General features: G+C 37.0%; 1 protein-coding gene across 1 annotated transcript in view; it reads left to right on the top strand.

Moving 5' to 3' along the window:
* Positions 1-19,118, top strand: part of galntl6 (polypeptide N-acetylgalactosaminyltransferase like 6) — a 520,631-nt gene extending 501,513 nt beyond the window's left edge. The window contains exons 11-12 of the mRNA XM_031895455.1: positions 1,141-1,290; positions 18,225-19,118. Of these exons, the coding sequence (XP_031751315.1) occupies positions 1,141-1,290; positions 18,225-18,392 (318 nt within the window). The 3' untranslated portion in view covers positions 18,393-19,118. The remainder of the gene's footprint in view (positions 1-1,140; positions 1,291-18,224) is intronic.
* The last annotated feature ends 3,378 nt before the right edge of the window (positions 19,119-22,496 follow it).

Here is a 22,496-nt window from a genome sequence, read left to right as displayed (position 1 = left end):
TAAGTAAAAAAGGCACAAGTGCATGATGTGAGCAATAACTAGCCACACATTCATATACAAAAATCTTCATATGCCTCATAGTTCTGAACTATCTGGGGATATACAGCTTCTTTCATAGGACACAAATATAAGGGATAAGGTAATAAAAGTCACTGGGGCTAGTAACCCGTAGTAACCAATCAGCAGGTAGTATTTATGGGTCACTTGCTTGAAACCAAACATCTAATTGGTTGTTAGATTTGGTGCAACCTGGTCAATATCAATGGCAATCCAGCAGAATTAATAAGGAAAATATTTTTTTAGCATTGGCAGCTAGAAGATAATTAAAACTGGAAATACAACTTAAAAAAATGAGAAAAACAAAAAGGTAGATTGTAGGGTTCAAGCAGCAGGAAGAGTAAGGTTGAATTAAAGTGCAGATGTAAATTAAAGGGCATCTCTGCCCAAACACTACTTAAGGTTTTTAAAAAAATAAACATAATTTCAAGCAACTTTGCAATATACATAAATTAAAAAATATGCAGCCTATTCATGCAAGTTGTGGAAAAGTTGTTACATTTTGTAACATCAATGTTTTAGTCCCTCCTCCCCTGCAGGATTTCAAATGATGCAGAAAGAGAAGAACTGTTGCAGCTGGATTTCATCATATAAAAATGGTATTTATTTATACTATAAATAGTGTTAGATATGATAGAGGTCTCTGTGTTGTGTGGTGCTCTTTGACAAATTTTGGTTTGGAAGCCAGAGCTCCCCTTTAAATATATAAGAAGTATGTTCAGAGGGGGTTAATTCCATAATAAAGAAGAGGCTGAAAGTTTCAGAAAGATGAGTGATGAGCGCAGAAGAGTCCTAAATAGGTGTGAAGAAATGGCATTTTCCAGAGATCATGCAGTGAGGTAGGACGAAGACTTCATTCTTAGTCACAGGGTTAAAGAAAGAGAATGACCCTTGAGGATTTGCAAGTGTTGTAAGTGTGGACAGGGGTCTTGGATAAGATTTCAGTAGTTATTATGTCTGGCAGTGTTCCTCCTGTGTGATTATGATCTAACATAAATAAAAAACTTTCGAGGAATTTAACGTCAGTACACATTGCTCTGACATATTAACCTTAATTTCCCATTTATACCTTTTGTTGTTTAGCTTTTTACCTTTGGATGGAGAGAGGACATACGCCCGGGGGAACCTCTTCACACAAGAAAATTCTGCTTTGATTCAATATCCCATAGCAGCCCTGTTACACTATATGATTGCCATGGCATGAAGGGTAACCAGCAGTGGAGCTACAGGAAGGTAAGGCTTGCACGAAATTCTATTGGTGTTGTCCAACCTGGAATAATGATATACTGATATTCCTGTGTCTCTATAGCAAACAGTCATACATACATAGTACAATATTATTGTTGCACTTTATTTAATAAAAATTTTCTTCATTGCAGTACCCCATTTAATAATCAATGTATATGACTAAACGGTTTGTTCATAATTAAGATGCAGAATGCATTGTGAAGAGTTTACCATTAATCAGTCCTTGACTGTTAGGGGCTGATTTACTTACCCACGAACGGGTCGAAATGAGTCCGATTGCGTTTTTTTCATAATGATCGGTATTTTGCGATTTTTTCGTATGTTTTGCGATTTTTTCGGATTCTTTACGAATTTTTCGTTACCAATACGATTTTTTCGTAGCGTTAAAACTTACGCGAAAAGTTGCGCATTTTTCGTAGCGTTAAAACTTACGCGAAACTTTGCACCTTTTAAGTTTTAACGCTACGAAAAATGCGCAACTTTTCGCGTAAGTTTTAACGCTACGAAAAATGCGCAACTTTTTACGCAATGGATACGAAAAACTCACGTTTTTACGCAAAAATCGTATTGGTAACGAAAAATTCGTAAAGAATCCGAAAAAATCGCAAAACATACGAAAAAGTCACAAAATGTTCGTTTTCAAGTCGGAACTTTTCCAATTCGGGTCGGATTCTTGGGTTAGTAAATCAGCCCCTAAGTCTTTACTTCATAGGAAAATCCCTCCTGTGAGCTATCTGTATGCCCTTTTAAAAAATAATGCATTCAATTACATTGTTGTGGCTTCCTGCAAAATAAAAAAAAAAATCCAAATTAAACATAATTCCAAATAGTGTATTTAAACAAAACAAACGGCTGTGCTGTTATCCCCATTCTATATGTAGATTACTTAGAACAAGATACCTAATGACTGTTAAATTGGAGCAAATAAATATAAATTATTTAAAGTCCATGTATAAATGTTGGTACAGAGCCCAGATGTACGGCAGTGAACGGAACAATTTGCAGTGGTTTTAACAGGCTCAATTTTTTTTCCAAAACTTTGGCTTACATGTCAGACAGTTAAGTATAATAAAGACAGCCATAGAACAACATAAAAATAAGTTTATCCAAGGAAATGCCTCTGATACTGATTTAGAAGAAGTGGCTCTGAGTATTAAGTCAAGGGTATTTTAATCACCTCACTTCTCCCTGAGAGTGCTGTAGTGGCCTAAGCACCCTTCTCTGCCAGCAGCTGCTTCCTGGCTCTTTTGGTGGGACGTGGATATCAACCCTGGAGTGGCACCTTTCATGTTCTTCCTGAGCAAAATCCACTTGCCAATATGTGTGCTCTAGGAAGACATAAATACTTACTCTAGATTAGTTACAGTACTTTCCAAAAATAGGGTTATCTTGGTTCAACTTACTGTTAAGGCCAGTTACATTTGTAATCATATTTGAAATAATGGATTGCAGCTTTTTTTGCAGAAAGAAAGATATCGGCCATGATAAATCATATGGACCATTTTTATTTTGTGGTCAAAACATGCTGCATACTATAACATTTTATGCATATTGGGTACTGCTCAGGAGACCACTGGCCACAGGCAGAGAATAATGGCGACTTACCCTCCCCAACAACAGACTGATAACCATATATAAGTATACAAGCATAAGATCCTCCATGAAAGACAACTATTTGTAGGCTCCTCAACAAAATTTTTTATCCTCCTTCCCTGCCCCTGGTATTCATATTTGAGATGTTCTTCTTGAGATGTATCTCTGTACCTAAGGACATGCTGGAGATTAGATGCTGTTCATCGTTTGGCGTAGACAGACATATTATTCCATTAGTCCCCAACCTTTCTTACTCGTGAGCCACAGTCAAATGTAAAAAGACTTGGAGAGCAACACAAGTACCATAAAAGTTAATGAAGGAGCCAAATAAGGGCTGTTAGGCACCCTCTATGCACACTATCAGCTTACAGGGGGGCTTATTTGGTAATAAATCTTGTTTTTATTCAACCAAAACTTGCCCCCAAGTCAGGAATTCAAAAATAAATCCCTGGTTTTGGGGCACTGAGAGTAACATCCAAGGGGTTGGTGAGCGACATGTTGCCCCCGAGCCACTGGTTGGGGATCACTGGCCTAGGGTTTCTGCCATCAACATTCCTTAAGGGGCTCTTTTTACAAATAAAACAGACGCAGTATGATGAATTTGTAATAGGTGATGTGATAAGCATTAAAATATATAACATATTCACAATTTTCATTTCAGAGTTCATGTAAAACTGAAATGTTATATATATAAAGACAAATTCTATCCTTTATGTAAATGTGTGTTTTTTTACCCAAAATATCCATAGTCATTATGTCATGCTAGCTTTGTTATTGTTGTTAGTATATTCTGAGGATCCGCTTCCCCTTAATGCAAGATAGCTATTATAAATCAGAGTATTTGCTGTTCTTTGCTGCCAGCCAGCGTAAGTAGTCCCAAGGCAGACACCTGCTTCAAAGAAAAGATGCAAAAGTTGTATTTTCTTTATCCATTAATTATTACACAGAAGACTTTAACCTACTCCTAAAGTTTAATCCATAGAGTGTTATAGTATTCATGATGAATACTTCCAGAAAAAAATGAAAGTTTACCAAAGAACTAAGAGAACTGTATGTGGAAATGAATTACTAACTCATTCGTTCTCGATTCTTTCTTTGCTTTATATTTGTTTTAGACACGTGTTTGAATGTTGGGCAACTTCTAGTTATTGGCTATACTTTCCCAAATCCCACTGATTCTTCTAGCATAGTACTACTGTGTAAATAACACTGTGCAATGCAGTCATTGTACAAACAGGGGTTAACATTTGCAGTAAATAAATATTTATATACACAGTAACAAAAATTAGTGGCATATATTAAAAGGCAAAGGAGAAAGGAGGTCCCTGACATGTGGAACTTACAGTTTTTGTATCATAGTCCTGCCCCTTTTGCGTCACTGTCTTGCCCCCTTTTGTTCCCGCCCTGCATAGGCCGGTAAAACATTTTTAAAAAGGTGGCAACCCCAATGTACCAGGGTACCTAGTACCAGGGAACACAGACATCCTCCAGTCCCAAGCCAAGCTACCTCCTGTGGCTTTGGAGGAGCAGCGGTCAATAAACACCAACTCTCTGGTTTAAAACCAGGGAATTCCTGACAGTTCCCTAGAAAAACAGATAAATATGGACCTGACAATATACATCCTTTCATGCATATTCTTCTCATGTCTTAAAATCTCTAGCCTCTACAAGCTCTTATACAAGCTCCACAGCTTTCCAAGAAAACATTTTCTAAAGCAAGCACTATACGACCAACATCTTGCAAGTTTTCTGCCTGTTTTTCTCTAAATACCTTCTTTATCTCATAGCTTTAACATTATTTGTATATATATATATATATATATATATAATATGCAGCAGAAGCCGGCACTCACGTGTAAAGTTGATAAATGTGCTTGGGTGCAGTCCCAACAAAATGTTTGCAGATGCTTGGAGAAAGGTACTGCTCACACAGGTCTTAGGATCAGTTTTGAAATTTTATTGTAGAGGCAAGGGAACTGACGTTTCGGCTGCAACACCAGCCTTTGTCAAAGTTCACTTTGACAAAGGCTGGTGTTGCAGCCGAAACGTCAGTTCCCTTGCCTCTACAATAAAATTTCAAAACTGATCCTAAGACCTGTGTGAGCGGTACCTTCCTCCAAGCATCTGTATATATATATATATATAATCCACAAAAAGCCCAGCAACACCGGGATTTTTTAGTGAAAAACCAAACGTGTATTTAGCAGGAACATACACGTTGCTACTAAATACACATTTGGTGTTTCACTAAAAAAATCCCAGTATTGTTGGTCTTTTTGTGGATTCTATGTTTTTTACAGTGCACCTGTAGATACATATAGAGATTGTTGAAGCAGAGTGCTACCCTATGGACATATATACAGTATATATATATATATTATATATATATATATATATGCAGAGAAACTTAAAAGAAAGCTTAATTTCACATTTCCTTACAAGCAGATTTTTATGGAGAGACAAATAGAAAGAAATTAGACAAGTGCATGATTCATAAAGCATGAAAAAAGGAGTCTCTGGCACAAAGAGAGATACATGATTCAGCAAAGGACAAAAATACTTATTTCACCCATTTGAACAAAAAAAAACATTTATGCATTCCATTCCATGAATTTGAAAAGATGTTTGATAGCGGATTTATATATATATATATATATATATATATATATATATATATATATATATATATATATAACAAAAGGAGCACTCCCTACAAACAATTAACTGCCCCAGGTGCTGACCAAAAATCTATGTAAATGAAGAACAGAGTGCCGCACACACAGGGACTTAAAGAAGAACAAAAAATCTTTATTAATCCAAAGTTTCAAACACTAAGGGGAAGATTTATTAAGACACGAATGCTCAGAGCGTTCATTCGAATGCTACAAGCGTATTTTTACCGAATTTTTCGCGCTTGCGTGACTTTTTTGTATGCTTGCGCGAAAACTTCGGAAAGGTTCTGCCGCTTTTTACAATCGTTCGATACGAAAATTTCGTGACTTTTTTATCGCAATACGATATTATCGTGACTAATACGATTTTTTCGTAAGCATTTTCGTGATATTTGCGATCTTCAGAAATTATCGTATCCAATCCAATTTTTCCCATTCGGGATTCAAACTTGTGTTTTAATGAATCGGCCCCTAAATGTGTTATTCTTCAGGGACAAGATAAAGAAGAACCCTGAAGAAGAACACCTTTAGGGGCTGATTTACTTACCCACGAACGGGTCGAAATGAGTCCGATTGCGTTTTTTTCGTAATGATCGGTATTTTGCGATTTTTTCGTATGTTTTGCGATTTTTTCGGATTCTTTACGAATTTTCCGTTACCAATACGATTTTTGCGTAAAAACGCGAGTTTTTCGTATCCATTACGAAAGTTGCGTAAAAAGTTGCGCATTTTTCGTAGCGTTAAAACTTATGCGAAAAGTTGCGCATTTTTCGTAGCGTTAAAACTTACGCGAAACTTTGCACCTTTTAAGTTTTAACGCTACGAAAAATGCGAAACTTTTCGCGTAAGTTTTAACGCTACGAAAAATGCGCAACTTTTTACGCAACTTTCGTAATGGATACGAAAAACTCGCGTTTTTACGCAAAAATCGTATTGGTAACGAAAAATTCGTAAAGAATCCGAAAAAATCGCAAAACATATGAAAAAGTCGCAAAATGTTCGTTTTCAAGTCGGAACTTTTCCAATTCGGGTCGGATTCGTGGGTTAGTAAATCAGCCCCTTAGTGTTCGAAATGTTGCATTAATAAAGATTTTTTGTCCCTGTGTGTGCGGCACTCTATTCTTCATTCATTTATATATATATATATATATATATATATATATATATATATATATATATATAAAGGACCTTTATCAAGGACCTATATATATATATATATAGGTCCTTGATAAAGGTCCTAGGAGGGACCAAAATGTTGGTGAATGCACAGTGAATGAATAAATAGAAGAATTGCTGTGAAATGTTGTGCTGGTGTTTATAGGTATTTACATATTTTGACTTCAAAATCTGTTAAACTGGTTTATAGTGCGAATGCACAGCTTGACTTTATATATATATAATGCATATTTATGCACAGCCTGCATTTTAACAGCCATGTTAGGCCATGATGGCACATCTGGGTTTTGCCTTGTTCCCAATGTGTGCAATGTGTCATACAGGTGAGAACAATTGGAACTCATGTAAATTTGTTCATGGTGTTCTAAATAGTGATGAACGAATCTGTCCCGTTTCGCTTCCTTGAAAAATTTGCGAATCTCTCAAAAGATTCGTGAAACGCCCGCGGCTATTGTTTTGTCGCCCGGCTATTGTTTTGTCGCCCGCGGCTATTGTTTTGTCGCCCCGGCTATTGTTTTGTAACCCGGCTATTGTTTTGTCGCCCGCGGCTATTGTTTTGTCGCCCGCGGCTATTGTTTTGTAACCCGGCTATTGTTTTGTCACCCATGGCTATTGTTTTGTCGCCCGGCTATTGTTTTGTCACCCACGACAATTTTTGGATGCACGGCGAATTTTTCCGCGGCAAATTTTTTCATCCATTTTGCGAAACAATCCGCCAATGGCGAAACACGGAAATTTGCCGCAAATCCATGCCTGGCGAAACATTTCGCCCATCACTAGTTCTAAACCTTTCCAGTAAAACAATGAAAAAAAAGTTGGGGATTGATTACATTTCTATAAGGTATCAATTGTGTAGGAAATGAAGGACAGATGCGAGTACAAATGTATTGCAACCCATATGTTGGGGCATCACAGGACTTTTTTCAAGTGACAGGACAGTACTACAACTGTTTTATAGGGCACAGTACTGTATTACAGGGTGTTGCCTACATATTGATTATATACAAAGCAAAGATTTATTACTATTATGGCCTTATAGGTGCTCTGTGCATATTGTGCAGCAATATTATTACAAGAGTAAAGACACATTTTTCTTGCTTTGAAAATATGTGGTTAGAAGTTTGTCCATATCCTTTTTTTTATTTTTGCAATGATCTGGGAACTCACCATCCTGCCCCCCACCAACTGCAAAAAAGATATAATAAAGTATTTGCTGTTGTTTACTACTGTTTACAGCCAGCCTGTTAAGCAGTCCCAAGGCAAATACCTGCTTCAAAAGAAAAGATACAGAAATTCTCTTTTGATTTTCCAGCTCAATATCAAACAGAAGACTTTAAGCTACTGCTAACTTTGAGCCCATGGGGCATTTTAGAATTCAAAAACACTACTTCCAGAAGAACAAAGATTAAATGAAAATACTATACCTTAAGATCATATTAAGTGTAACAAAATGGTGATTTTACAAAACACATGCTACTTTTAAGCAGTTTATGAGAATATATGGTTTTCTGTGGTCACCTTACCTTTAGGGGTTTTTACCACACATAAAAGCAGGCAATATGTTACATTTTTATGTTCCATTGGTCCCCAACCTTTTTTTACCCGTGAGCCACATACAAATGTAAAAAGACTCGGGGAGCAACACAAGCATAAACATTTACCGGAATCTGGGGTGCCAAACAAAGGCTGTTATTGGGTAATTGGTAATCCCTATGTGAACTGGCAGTCTGTTTGGCAGTACATCTAGTTTTTATGCAACCAGAAATTGCCTCCAAGCCAGGAATTCAAAGATAAGCATCCTCTCTGAGGTCACTGGGAGCAAAATACAAGGGGTTGGTGAGCAACATGTTGCTCCTGAGTCATTGGTTGGGGATCACTGCTATACTCTGTTTCCATTCCGTTGGTATGGCACATACTTCCCTAATGCTATGCATACTGGTCATCAGAATGTTCAGATTTTCCAGCTGATTATCACGTAGGAAACACTTCAATCTACTGCTAACGTTGAGCCCACAGGGCATTTTTCAAATTCGTAATAAAAAACAAACATTTTCCATAGAACAATGAGAAAGTGCAAATACAATTCTACCCATTTGATTACATACTGCATGTGCCATAAAAGGTACATTGATTTTTTCATGCAACATTTGACATGTCTTTATATTATGTAACTTAATCTATAAAGTATTCTTTTTTCTATCCAAGTTTGTAACTTCTTAATATAGTACAATATGTTATTTGTAAGTTTATTCTAGACGCAACACTGAATGGCAAAAAAAGGCAAAGCTAAGCAAGAAATTGTGGGGCATTTTGCCCATAGCCGCTCATTGATTACAAGGGGTATTGGTTGTAGGTGGCACCTTTGTTTTTTTTTTTTTGCACTTTCAGTAACAACTTTTCCAAAAAAAAAATCTACAAAAACTGTAGAATATCTTACATGTCCTTAACAATACAGTAAAGTATGGGGTTTTTTACTACAGACAGAGCATTTGACTTGAAAGTGGCATAATCTAACCATCTTGACATAATATATAAACTTTGGGTTTTGTTCAGCCACTGCAGTAACCCATGGCAACAAATCAGCCTTTTATGAATTTATACTTTATATCTGCAATGTAATGTATTCATTTGGAGAAAGCAGAGCAACTAATTAGATAATAGATGTATTTTTCATTAGACAGGTAGGGTCCAAAAGACACATCACATGTAACAGGATTTTGGTTAGGACTACATTAAAAGGGACCTGTCATCCTAAGAATAATTTCAAATTCTTTTATATTGTGCTAGTCAGGCAAAATAAACATTACTTTTACAGTATAAATTATATAAATATGTTATGTTCGTTCTTGCAAATTACAATCACAGCAGGCAGGCTCCATTTTGTGAACATTGCTATAAAAACAAGCTTTACATGATCCCAGAATCTTGTGTATGCGCCATTAATAGCGGAACCTGATACCTATGTCCATGCCCAGACTACTCAATTATAGTCAGTGAGGTGGGACAGGGAATAAAAGGAGGGCAGTGACAAGGAAGTGCTGAATGGAAAGTGAAAGTAACTGCCTGAGGCATAGAGGGATGATATGATTGACAACTTTCTAAATTCGTTTAAATACTGTAGGTATGGATGGATGTTTTAATAGAAAAAATTGGTTCCATGTTTAATTTTAAAAGGACTTTTATTATACAGTTTTTTTATGTCAGGGTGACAGGTCCCCTTTAAAGGCTGCTTTACTGAAATCCAGCTTAGGAAATCTACCTGTTTTGTCTACTCACTCGCTACCTTGTCTCTTCTGAAATGTTCCTCACACGTGCTGTAATGACACGGAAAGCGCTTTAGTTTGAAATCACGCATTGCAATGCCAATGCTTTGCTATGTATTCTACTGGAGCATGTAGATTAGAGGGCTGTTCAGGAGGTCAGAGATGACACAGCCATGGGAAAGACAGTACAATATGCGATTGCACAGCACAACTGCACAAAATCGCTGTCTAGGGTACTCAGGGAAATTTCTTTAGAAGTAGTCTGTGGTATTCGCGGATACGCAGATTTACAGTTCCTACATGCATGCGATTTCAGGTATTTAAGGCACACTAAAGGGTGATTTGTTTAGTAGCCTTGTATTTAGACATATTAACTTGATTGGCCTTTACATGTCCTTTAAGATCAGTTTGCTAAATGTATTTGTTCTGGCTTGCTTTTATATGGACATAATAGATTTCTTTGAATTTTAAACTACAGGTGGTATTATGTTTTTATTTTTGTACTCAGAAGGACACTGTTTGAATATAACCATTTTAATAGAAATTTTCCATGTATTAAATTCTATTTTTTGCATGCTTTGGTTTACATTAGGTTTATGTGTCCTTCAAATACAAGAAAAACAGTTATATTAAATATTCTAAATTCATTAGATTTTTCATATCTTGTCTTGAGTGTCAACATAACCCTGGCTAAAAAATGTTCCATTGATTAGTTTGTGGGGACTTGCTCAGCGTGGCAGTGGCAGAGTGAAGGCAGATGGGAGACAGGGAAGCCAAATTGCAGTTTAAAGCAGTTTTCTCACTGCACTTTATTCCCAGTAGTTCAGCTTTCACAAACAAAACAGTAACTATTCAAATTGTCTTTGGGTAAACCGATGAATAACCCTCAATACTTGGGGTGTATATGGGTTTTCATCACACAAACACAAACAAGGTGTGTTGAACACCTTCTCTCTCACCAATAAGAACATGGACTTTCACAGCACCTGCTTCACCACAGGTTGCTTCTTTCACAGGACCTTCTCTGGCCCCTAGGCACTCTCTCAGGCTCCAATAGCCTCTCACACAGAGCTAACAGGCAGACCTCCCCACACACAGGAATCTCACCGTCTCACCTCCAGACACACACAAGAGTCTATAGGTGTTAGAGCACAGTCCTTCCTTTTAACCTATTAGCAACTCTAACCTCAGCTTCCACTTAATTACCTGGCTGCAAGGGAGGATAAACCCTGTCTTTGTACCTTTAATATAAATAATGTTGCACAATTATAGGCTATCCGGCAACAAGGTGTATAGTATATCTGAGCAGAGTACGCCTATGTGATCTTTGCCACCAGTGCTTTAACATAGTGAAAAGCTTCTGGTGAATGTGGAAATATAGGATCGTAATGAAAAAGTGCAAATAAATTTTGAAATCAGCAGTTAAATCAACATGTCTTCATACATACAATCATTACTTACTAAAACAAAAAAAATTCATACTGCTGGTCCTAATTCACTATTATTTTGCAATTGCATGATGCTACTGTAATGGCATGGAAAACAATATTACTGATTTGTTAAGTGCTTCATAGACTTGCATTGAATTAAAATAATCCGATGCCTATTTTAGGTGGGCTTAAAGAATCAGTAAACTGAACTGTACAGAAAAGAACAAAATTTCACTGCTGTGAACTGGGATATTTAGAAAAGCCAAAATATCTAATAAAAGTATCGCTGTACCAACTGCTGGGAATCCCCAGTCCCAGTTTTAATATAAATGTCCCTTGGAAGTCCTGTGAATATGAAGTCATTTTTAACAAGCAAACTATAAAGTAACTATAAATGGCAGGAACTCACGGGGTGCCATACCAACAGCAGGAACCTGAATATTCCAACCTAGTGCTTTGAGAATTACTTGGGGCCTCTGTTTTTTTTCTGTATGATTCATGTCAAAATGGTTACCCATAATTCAGTCAAGAAGTTTTCTGTGCCTCTCTTCTGTAGTGCATAAAAATGACATTTCTGGGGACATTGCTAACATTACAGCATTTTCTTTTAGTATATACAGACAGGTACACACACAGACTTACTACTAAAACCACTGCTTGGAAAATTAAAGAAAAATTATTTTGGTAGCTTGCCGTGTTGTTAGTATCTGACAGCGAATGAAAAGGTCATATTGCCTGCTGGAAAGGTATATTAAATGTTTTGCTTTTTATTTTTCAGCTACATAAAGGGAACATATTTCTTTATACATACTGTATATACAGTAAAAGTAGTTTTTTTCATTGCATATGTGCAAAATGTATTTTTACGCATATTTAAACTTTTTTTTATTTCATCTAGAGCAACTGGATTTGGTGAGTGATCACTGAAGATGTTTCACTCCAATAGAATCAGTGGGTAGAATCAGTGGGGACATAACATGCTTTAAGAAACAGCTTCAGTGAGGTTTCCATAACCGTCATGGTGTAGCATTTTTGCCATCTCTCAGCGATTAAGGTTTTTTTTCAAAGTCCCCCTTCCAGTCTTCCATAAATTGGCGTTTCTCTCCACTGTGTAGATGGTTTAGATAAGAATATATGATTGTTTGCTTAGTGGGCTGTTTGGCATATAGCTTACATAACTATGTGGAGGGGTTGCCCATTAAGTGGTGTGTAAAGTATGCTAATTCAGTAACATTGTAATGTTCTTTTTTTTTTAGGGGGACGGGTTTATTTTTCGATTCAAATAAATTTGTAATTGTTTAATACCATCTGTCAGTTGGTGGGTGTGGTTAATATCCTGTTATATCCACTATAGTCCTTGTTGTCCAGGTATAAAAGAGCATTTCAGAACATTATACTCATCCATGGTAGTTGTAATATAGGTTTGTTTTTAGTTCTTATTTTGTTCTTATTTTGTTCCAAAGATGGAACAAGAGATATGTTATTAATGATTGTATTTTACATATCTAAGAGGCAGATTTATCAACATTTATATTTTAGCGGTTTTAGAGATTTATGAAACCGCCAATAAACTCATTTCCACTAAAACCACAAATGTCTAGTCAATTATTAAAAGACTGGAATATAAAAAGCAACGAAAACTACACTTTTTTGTGTTTTTTTACATTTTCCTTGAAATCTTCGTGGACCTACATGGACAGCAAATAAAGAGTAGAAAGCTCCAACTTATGGAAACGCCATCTCACATAGACTCCATTTTAATCAAATAATTCACATTTTTAAAAATGATTTCATTTTTCTCAGAAATAATTAAACAATGGCTTGTACTTGATTCTAAGATATAATTAATCTTTATTGGAGGCAAAATAATCCTATTGGGGTAAACTAATGTTTAAATGATTTTTTTAGTAGACATAAGGTATGGAAATCCCAGAAAGACCACTTACCTGAGCATTCTGGATAACAGGTCCTGTACTAGTTTCTTTTGATCATGCCATTAGAATAATGAAAACGAGAGACGTTTTGTTCTCACTCTCTCTGTAGGGATAGTTTAACTGAAGCTCAGTTGAAGGTCAGAAACAAAAAACAATTAATTCCGCTCTGGCATTACCTGATGTACATCTGCCATCTTCATTTCATCAGTGAGAAGATGAGTTCATTTAGAAACAACCATCTGGCCGCACACGGTGCTGTTATCTGAAAATGAATTCCATTTGTAAGGGAATGGACACGTGCAGGAAGACACGGTTACATTTCTAGTTAAGGGTATCTGCCGCTACATGTTCACATTATTTTCTGAGGCATTAGGGTATATGCGTGCCTATGAATCAGTACAAACATTTGTATTTTTCTCATAATCTTGCCTTTGTATTACACTCGCTTGTCCTATACTTCACAGGATGCTTATTAGCCTAGCAAATACATCAATTTAAGGCAGAAACCTGTAGTCCTGGAGTCCATGTGCTTAAACTAGTTTGTGGGGCATACTGTGATTTAAATAACCATAATTAATGCCTGCCCTGGTATAAACTGACTAATTAAACACTGCGCTAAACATTGAATTTGTTACTGGTATTATTTACCCTATTACACCGGAGCACAATATCTTGGATGTCTTTAAGAACTCTTTTACTCCCATTTGAGTTTAATTTGATTTACAATTAAAACGCATCAGCAACTTAAAGGAAGTGTCTTGGCATACTAGCTTAATGATTTGCTCCCTACCTATATGGCAGTGAGACTGCCCCTCAGGAGGGTCCAGAGCAGCAGCTGTGGGTGTCCAGCATGGAGGTAGGTTGAGGTAATATTTGGGGTTATCACTCATTTTCTGTCTGGAGGGTCTAGCAGTTATTGTTTCATGGCTGATACAGTATTGGACACGAGGTTTTCCAGATAAAGAGTAGGGATGAGCAAATCTGTCCCATTTCGTTTCCCGTTTTTGGTAAAAATATTGTGAAAAAACCAATGTCGCATGCGTAAAAAAAACAGCACATGCAAAAAAATTTTTGGACAAGCGTAATTTATTTACATGCATGACAATTTCTTTGGACACGGGCGACAATTTTTTGTTGCGCGGCAAATTTTTCCGCAGTTAATTTTGTCACCCCTTTAGTGAAAAAATCCGCCACTTGTGAAATGCAGAAAATCACCACGAATCCATGGCTGGCAAATTATTTCATCCATCTCTAATAAGGAGTCTTTCCTTTATTTGGATCACTGTATTTTAAGTCGACTAAAAAATGATATATATATATATCTATATATGTATATAATTTTAAAACCACAAAGTCTCCTCTTTGGTCAAGTAAATAAAACGCTCTGAACTGGGTAACTCAAAAGTTGTTGATGTTGCATTTCTATGTGTACATTAAATTGTAAAAAGCATTATTGCAATTAGTTATTTTGTAACGAGTAAAAAGGGACAAGTGTTGTTGATTATTACATTCTGATATTAATTCCTTACATTGATAGAGGGAAGTCACGATTGGCAAAAAGAATGGGTTGGTCGGTGCCATTTACAATCAGACTGTCATACATTTACCAGCTGCATAATCATATCTAATTGCAGACTGAGTGCTTCTGTAGTTATTTCTGGGATATTACAGTCTATAGACAGAGCAAGTACAGAAGCGGCAATTATCTGCAAGCATGAGGAGTCTACATACAAATGTTTTCTTTACAGGTAGCCCATAGGGATTTCTTAGAACTACAGAAAAATGAACGTAGTCCGGAATGATTTTCTGGAAGTAAATGAACTAGTCTGCTTTGCATTATATATTGTATATTTCAAATGGGTTTATAGCACAACAAAACATTAAAGGCTGTATTATTGCCTGCTTAAAAGAAATAAAATCCTTCAATCCATACCTTTAGTACTTACCAAAATTCAGTGCACATATCCTCTAATCTTCTCTTGACTTTAATCATTTTCAGTTTTCTACAGAAGAGTTAAAAGAATATGAATTCTGTTTTGTAAAACCATTAAATATTTAATGTATATCAAAAGGAGTTTTTGTTTCTTACAATGGGTGTTTTGTTCGAGACACTTGGGGGCTCAGCAGGTACACAAGCTCTGGAGCGCTAAGGGGCACAGACTTCCACCCCTTAGAGTAGAGCCCATGCTATATTAAATGAGGTTACCCATGGCTAGTGAACCTGCAACACATGAATGTTATTGTTGCATAAGGGCTTTATGTTCTGCAAAATAAGCTGAATGTATTTTGCAATGGACAAAACTTTTTTTTATTGAAATACTGTTTTGGGGGAAAGGCCCAACCAAGGTTAGGAGTTGCCACCTACTGTCTAATGCATATATGTCAAACACAAGGCCCAGGGGCCAAATCCGGCCCACGTGGCTGTTTTATGTGGCCCTTGGTGAGTGTGACTGACCATCCAGCCTGATCAATTTCCATTTTCCTCACCAAGTAACTAAGACTAAGGGGTATATTTATCATGCTGTGTAAAAAGTGGAGTGAAGCATTACCAGTAACGTTGCCCAAGGCATCCAATCAGTAATCAGATTACAGTAGCAATGCATCCGATTGGCTGCTATGAGCAACATCACCGGTAATGTCTTACTCCACTTTTTACACATTGTGATAAATATACCCCTTAGTATCTTACTATGTATATTAATAAAAAATTTGGCCCGCGACTTAGCCCCCTTATGTGATTGAGTTTGTGTAAGGGCAAATAATATTTGTGCCAGACTTTTTTATATTCCAGTTTATGGCCCTTAGAATGCTATTTCTTCTGATACATACATATTTATTTTCGATAATGCAGAGCATTTTGTGTCTCACCATATAAATACACATCATTTGAGCACAATATATATGCAGAAGCATTGTTATATAATAGATTTTGAATACAAATCAAATAATACCTTCATTTGCAGTTGCTGCTTTCAGTCCAGTGATTTTAGTCATTATGTTAATTTCTGTGAAAGATTAAGATGGGAAGCAGCCAGAGACCAGATAAGTAGTAAAATCCTTGTTCAACTGATGAGCTAGAGAGAACACCTGAAGGAAATACATGCATCATTCTCCACTCTACCATACGATATTGCTACAAGCAACAATGCATTTACAGGGCTAAGGCTGATGGCAGACGTGGCGAAGGGCTGATATTTTCGGCAATCGGAAAAATGCTTGGCGAAAATACAGGTGCAGGCACATGTAACCGATATACGCAAAAAAATGCGAGAGAATGCAAAGTCTCGCATTTTCATGCGTATATCGGCTACATGTGCATGAGCTTATCTCATTCATTCGGGTGCAGGCACAAGTAGCAGGCGTAGGGCTGTATTTTCGCCAAGCGTTTTTCTGATTGCCGAAAATATCAGCCCTACGCCACGTCTGCCATCAGCCTAAAAAACTAGGTTAAAAGATGATAGAGGAGTGGCCAAACCTAGTACAGGTATGGGATCCCTTATCCGGAAACCCATTATCCAGAATGCTCTGAATTACGGAAAACCCATCTCCCATAGACTCCATTTTAATCAAATAATTTAGAATTTTAAAACTGATTCCCTTTTTCCCTGTAGTAATAAAACAGTATCTTGTAATTGATTCCAACTAAGATATAAATAATCCTTATTGGATACAAAACAATCCTATTGGGTTTAATTAATGTTTTATTAATTTTTGTTAGTAGACTTAAGGTATGGAGATCCAAATTACGGAAAGATCCCTTATCCGGAATACCCTTGGTCCTGAGCATTCTGGTAGATAGATGATAGATAGATAAAATAACTAGGATAAAATACAAATAACCATTATGTCAAAAAAATTCCTTTAAAAGACAGTGAGTAAGGTTATATGCAAACAGCATGCCCTATCTGTTAGTGCCTCCGTGTACTTGGCATTTAGCTTCTAACAGCATAACATTCTATCTATTCAACCTTTATATGAAAGCAAACAGAATCCCAAATGAGCTGCTTTTGGATTGATATATTGAGTAGAAAACTGTGACATGCATATGTAGCAGGGCTTAGTAATAGCACCCTATACTTTGTATTCTTCTTTAAAATACAAGGCAACTTGCAGGTATTTTCACATCTATGAGCAGGTTTAACAGTAACCCCCACTGGCAACCTTTAAATGCCATTGTTCTGCTATGGTGTCCATTCTGTAACCTTGGACTGCATGACAGCCACAAAGAGCTTTCTTATTTATTTATTTCTTATTTGTATTGCCTGCTATTTATAGTATTGGCCAGTTTTTAATTTAGAAGGCAATTTATGTTTTGCAGGGAAATTATTTATGTCAGCCTACACTAATAGGGCTGCTTTAGATCTCTAGGGATTACCTCAGGGTGGTTTCTCCCCACCCTCTCATTTGAGAATGTGTGCCCTTGCTGTTGAATCAAAATGGATATGGAAGGGAAAGACTAGCGGCAAAATTCCCTACCATTTTGGTGCCACCATTAAACAACTATTCTGTCAGGCTTAGTCACTAAGGTATGACTGGTAGGTAGGAGCCTGTATGGGTGGGGCATGGGGAGGGAGGATGGGTCAGGCTGGGGGGCTATTTTTTCTATGTGTATTTTGATTACCAATTCAATAAAAATAGGTCATGTTCTTAAAATAAAGAAGTGTCTTACTGATATATATGGTTGAATACTTAAAAGAACACAAATGCAAATCCTGGTTTGGACTAATATAAGTCATAGTTTAACCAGCAGCATTTCTCCGGTTGTTGAGTGTTTTATGTTGGTATTTTTGTTTCCAGTGCAGTTTAATTTGAGCTTTAATTTCTCTCTGTGTCTCTCGCTCTCTCCTCTAGGATAAAACATTATTTCACCCTGTCACCAACAGCTGCATTGACTGCAACCCAGCTGAAAAAAAACTCTTCATGAACAGATGTGACCCTCTCTCTGAAACCCAGCAGTGGATTTTTGAACACGTTAACATGACAATATTACAGAAATTCAACATCTACAATAATTCCTAGGAAACCCAACAGGCTGCTGCTTAGTGGGCCACAATCATGATTTTGATTTCTGAGATCCGGGACTCCACATCCTGAGGATTAGCGGAGACGCCTGCGGAAAGGCGGCCGTTACAAGATGTCATATCCAACAAGCTTGGAGGAAAATGTGAATCATTGCAGCTGCTGAGAACTTTGTTTCCTTGCTGGTCAAGGGTGATATTGAACTTTTGGAACAATGTTCTATGCTACCACGGAAAAATGCATTTTAAACCTTACTCAGGACACATCCTGCTGTAGTGTGTAGCTGTGGATGGCAACTAGTGGATTATGTTCTTCCTTTTTTTCTGGGTGGGGTTGGGTATGGACTGCATGAATACCATGAGTCAAATCCCACTGCATTTATACTTTGCAGCCAAACACTAGCACAGCTTAGGGATATAGGACAAAAATGAAACATGGGGCTGATTTTCCTTTCCTAAGCTTATAAGGTTAGCAGGTTTAACTATCAGTCACCACGTACAAGGTAACCTGAGACTGTTGTAACTGTTGTTCAGCTATAATTCCCAGACTGGGAGATACAACTGAACAATCTCTGGAAAACCATTGGTTACTCGTTTCTGATCTACACACTGGAAGGAGGATATATTTGGTGTACATGGAATGGACATGAATTTTCATTTCTTCCTTATATATTTGAAACATTTTTTAATTGAAATAAATAGAATAAAATCTTGTATGATTAAAAGAGTCAGTGTTTTTGTCCAACACAAGGAATACATATCCCTGGAAGATGAAGGTTAGTTTCGAGTAGGGGCAGCTCACATTTAATTATAGAATACGTTTCTCCATGCAACTAAATGCTATGCATAATATGAAATCTGGTATAGTGGAGTCTTCCCTCATTTCCAGAGCTTAAAGGGGTTGTTCATATTTGATATAAATTTTAGAATGATGTAGAAAGATAACTTGCAAATGGTCTTAATTTTTGCTTTTTTGTAAAGCAACTCTCCAGTTGGTTTGGAATTTGGTTACTAGGGTTTAAATTACCTTGGCCACCAGGGAGTGATTTGAATAAGAGTCTGATAAGTTTATAGGAGAGGCCTGAATAGAAAAATAATACAAAGTAACAAAAACAATACAATTGTAGCCTTGCAGAGCAATGGCTTTTTAGCTACTGGGGTCAGTAATCATCATTTGAAAATTGGAGTCAGAAATAGAGTAGAATAGGCAATTGAACAGTTGCTTAGTATTGGCCAGTCTATAACATACTAAAAGTTAGCCTAAAGATGAACCACCCAAGACCCTGTGCTAAAATACTAAAATAATATTCAGGCCTGGTAGTAGCTGTGATGTAAGAGATGGGGTGGGGCCATGAGGGGCAAAGCAGTGACACTAAAGGATTGATAAGGTGGGGATTTGGTGCATAGAGTAGGATGATAGACAGCTAAGGGTGATTGAGAGAGAGCTGGGAAAGGGTATTGAGGCAAAACAGGGGCAGGCCATGTACATAGCTGGTTAATTTGTATTACAAATTGAGTAGGCCTAGTGAAATGTCACAAAACTACCCATAATCCTCTTGAATTTCCATTACGATAGAAATGACAAGTAGCTGCAATGTTTGGTGTAAAACTGATAAAGCTCACACTGCAGACCTGTACTTAACATCTGCTTCAAGAGGAATTGTGGGGGCAGCAAAAGTACAATGAATAGGGTTTGTGGTGAACATTCAACAAGAAATTGTTAATTTGGCAACATTCTGTATTTATTCACCAAGCGGTAACTATCTTTCTTTACTGCTTAGTGAAAAATAATGATTGCCCCCTAGTGTTATGTTCAATGTTATGTTATGTTATGTTCCAACTTGCAAGTGCTTTACCTATTAGCACAAATCTTTTTCCTGCAGTATCTGTTATAAAATTTTACACAATGGCTACAATTATGTTGAAATTCTGGGAAAGCATTTTGCATTGTAGATTAAAACAACACGGTAAATTGTGCCAGTATTTTGCCCTTTTGTTTTCTTTGTTAAAAGTAAATATTAAAATGGCTTCCAGATCCGGTGTCTAGCTTTAAATAGTGTAATCACTATGCTATGCATAAGCCAATAACCATAAAAGCATTTTAAAGGGGTACTGCACCAAAATAATAAATAATAAATATAAAATGTGGCTTACTACAAGAAAATGTAATTCTATGGGCGAGGGCCTGAGAGAAGCCGTTCCGCTTCCGTATGTCGCTCTGTGTGCGTAAAAAGTCATGGCAACAGAGGGTCTGCCCTCGCCCTAACTTTCCTTAGGGCGAGGGCAGACGAAGCGTTAAACCGCTTCTCTCAGCCAGGTAGAAAAGTGCAGGCCTGAGAGAAGCGGATTAACGCTTTGTCTGCCCTCGCCCTAAGGAAAGTTCCAGTACAAATGTTGCAAGTTTTAAAGTTTTTCTTTGCAAATGTAGTTGCTATTGGAGCAGTATCTGTCTGCGCCTTGCTATTATCTGCACTGCTGGTGCTTACTATTGAAATAGTAAAGAAGAAGCCAGCTAAGGCTGCAGTTCTTACAATGACTTGAATGTTCTGATCAAGCCATTTTTGTACTGACTGCGCAGCATTTCTAATATTGGCTTCATATTCTGCCACCGTAAAGAAACTTTGATTAAGTCCCTGCTAGTCTTTCCCTAGTGTAAAAGGATGAAGTGTCAAGATTCACTCATCATTTCTTCTCCCCTCCAGTGCTAAGGTTCCATCATTTCCTAGACAGAAGTGACAGGCTCTGCTCATCATTAGTGCGCTGGGACAGCTGTGCCGCTGCAGAACAGAAGGGAGAAACCAGCTGAACGTAGCCTCTGCTCCGCAGTGCTGCCTATGTGCTAAATCAGTCCAAAAACACTTCTGACAATGTAGACAAATGCTATTTATTCTAGTCGATACAGCCATTAATCTGGGCCTATGCAATTAAACAAGTGGTTTGCATGTTTTCTCCCAAACTCGTTTCAGTAGTGAGGACATGGAATGGCTTGACTGTCCACAAGGTTATCAATTTTGTTGCCATATAAAATTTGGGTAAGGGCTTTTTGTTCACATTAAGGGAACACCAGTACCACCATCCAAATCTTTGCATTCAGTGTGTAGAACACCATCACAACATTGGCAAACACATGGGGGTACATTTAGCAACATTCAGATTGTTGGGGTTTTAGAGTTTTTTGAAACAACAAAAAAACTTGTTTCAACTAAATCATGAATGTCAAGTCTATTATTATATGATCTAATGCATTAACAGATTCAACTACAGATGAAAAGAACATGAAAACCAAACAAAAAAATCCCTGAAAACCTCTAAAACCACAATTACATGTTACAATTTATGTATTTATGTATTTTACATTTGCATAAAATTGTGTTTATATTTTACATGAAAAAAATCATGTTTTCTCGCAAAAAAAAATAAGAATCATGGAAAAATTCACAAGCATTAGTAAATCTGCCCCTTAGTAATTCAGTGCTACTATATGTATTTTTTTAAAGTCTGGGACTGGGTTTGTTCTTATAATGCCCACAACAATCTAAACAGTAAATGTTTTAGTCAGAATCTTTTGGGGGTTTTCTGTTTGTTTTTTTCCCAGATCAGTGCATTTTACCACAAATGTGAGATGTGCCAATAATATCAGACACACTTTAATTTATATGCACGTAACTTAGTTTATATTCTTTATCGATTTCTGCTTTGATTTATAACTTTCTCTAAAATGCCCTTATGATATTGCTGTAAGCATAGACTTTAGGCATTAAAAAAAATTGGTTCTATGCCCATTCTTCCCACACAGCATAAAATAAACTTATTCTAACATGCTCATTCTGGACTGGGTGAACATACCACAAGGGGTCATTTATCAACACTGGGCAAATTTTCCTGTGGGCAGTAACCCATGGCAACCAATCAAATTGTTGCATTTATTGTTCTACCTGCAGCTGGCTAAAACAAGGGACTCACTGTTGAAATCTGTGCATGAAATCATTTCCATTATAGATGACATCACATCAAGGGGAAAATGTAGCGCAATGTAGGCAAACTGTGGCTTTCAGTAGTAATTTCACTGAGGAGCCCCTCTCTCCTCTCACAGGCAGGCAGCCTA

This window comes from Xenopus tropicalis, chromosome 1, assembly GCF_000004195.4.
Source record: "Xenopus tropicalis strain Nigerian chromosome 1, UCB_Xtro_10.0, whole genome shotgun sequence".
Lineage (NCBI taxonomy): Eukaryota > Metazoa > Chordata > Amphibia > Anura > Pipidae > Xenopus > Xenopus tropicalis.
Note: the sequence above shows the minus strand (reverse complement) of the source record. Positions and strands in the feature narration are given on the sequence as shown.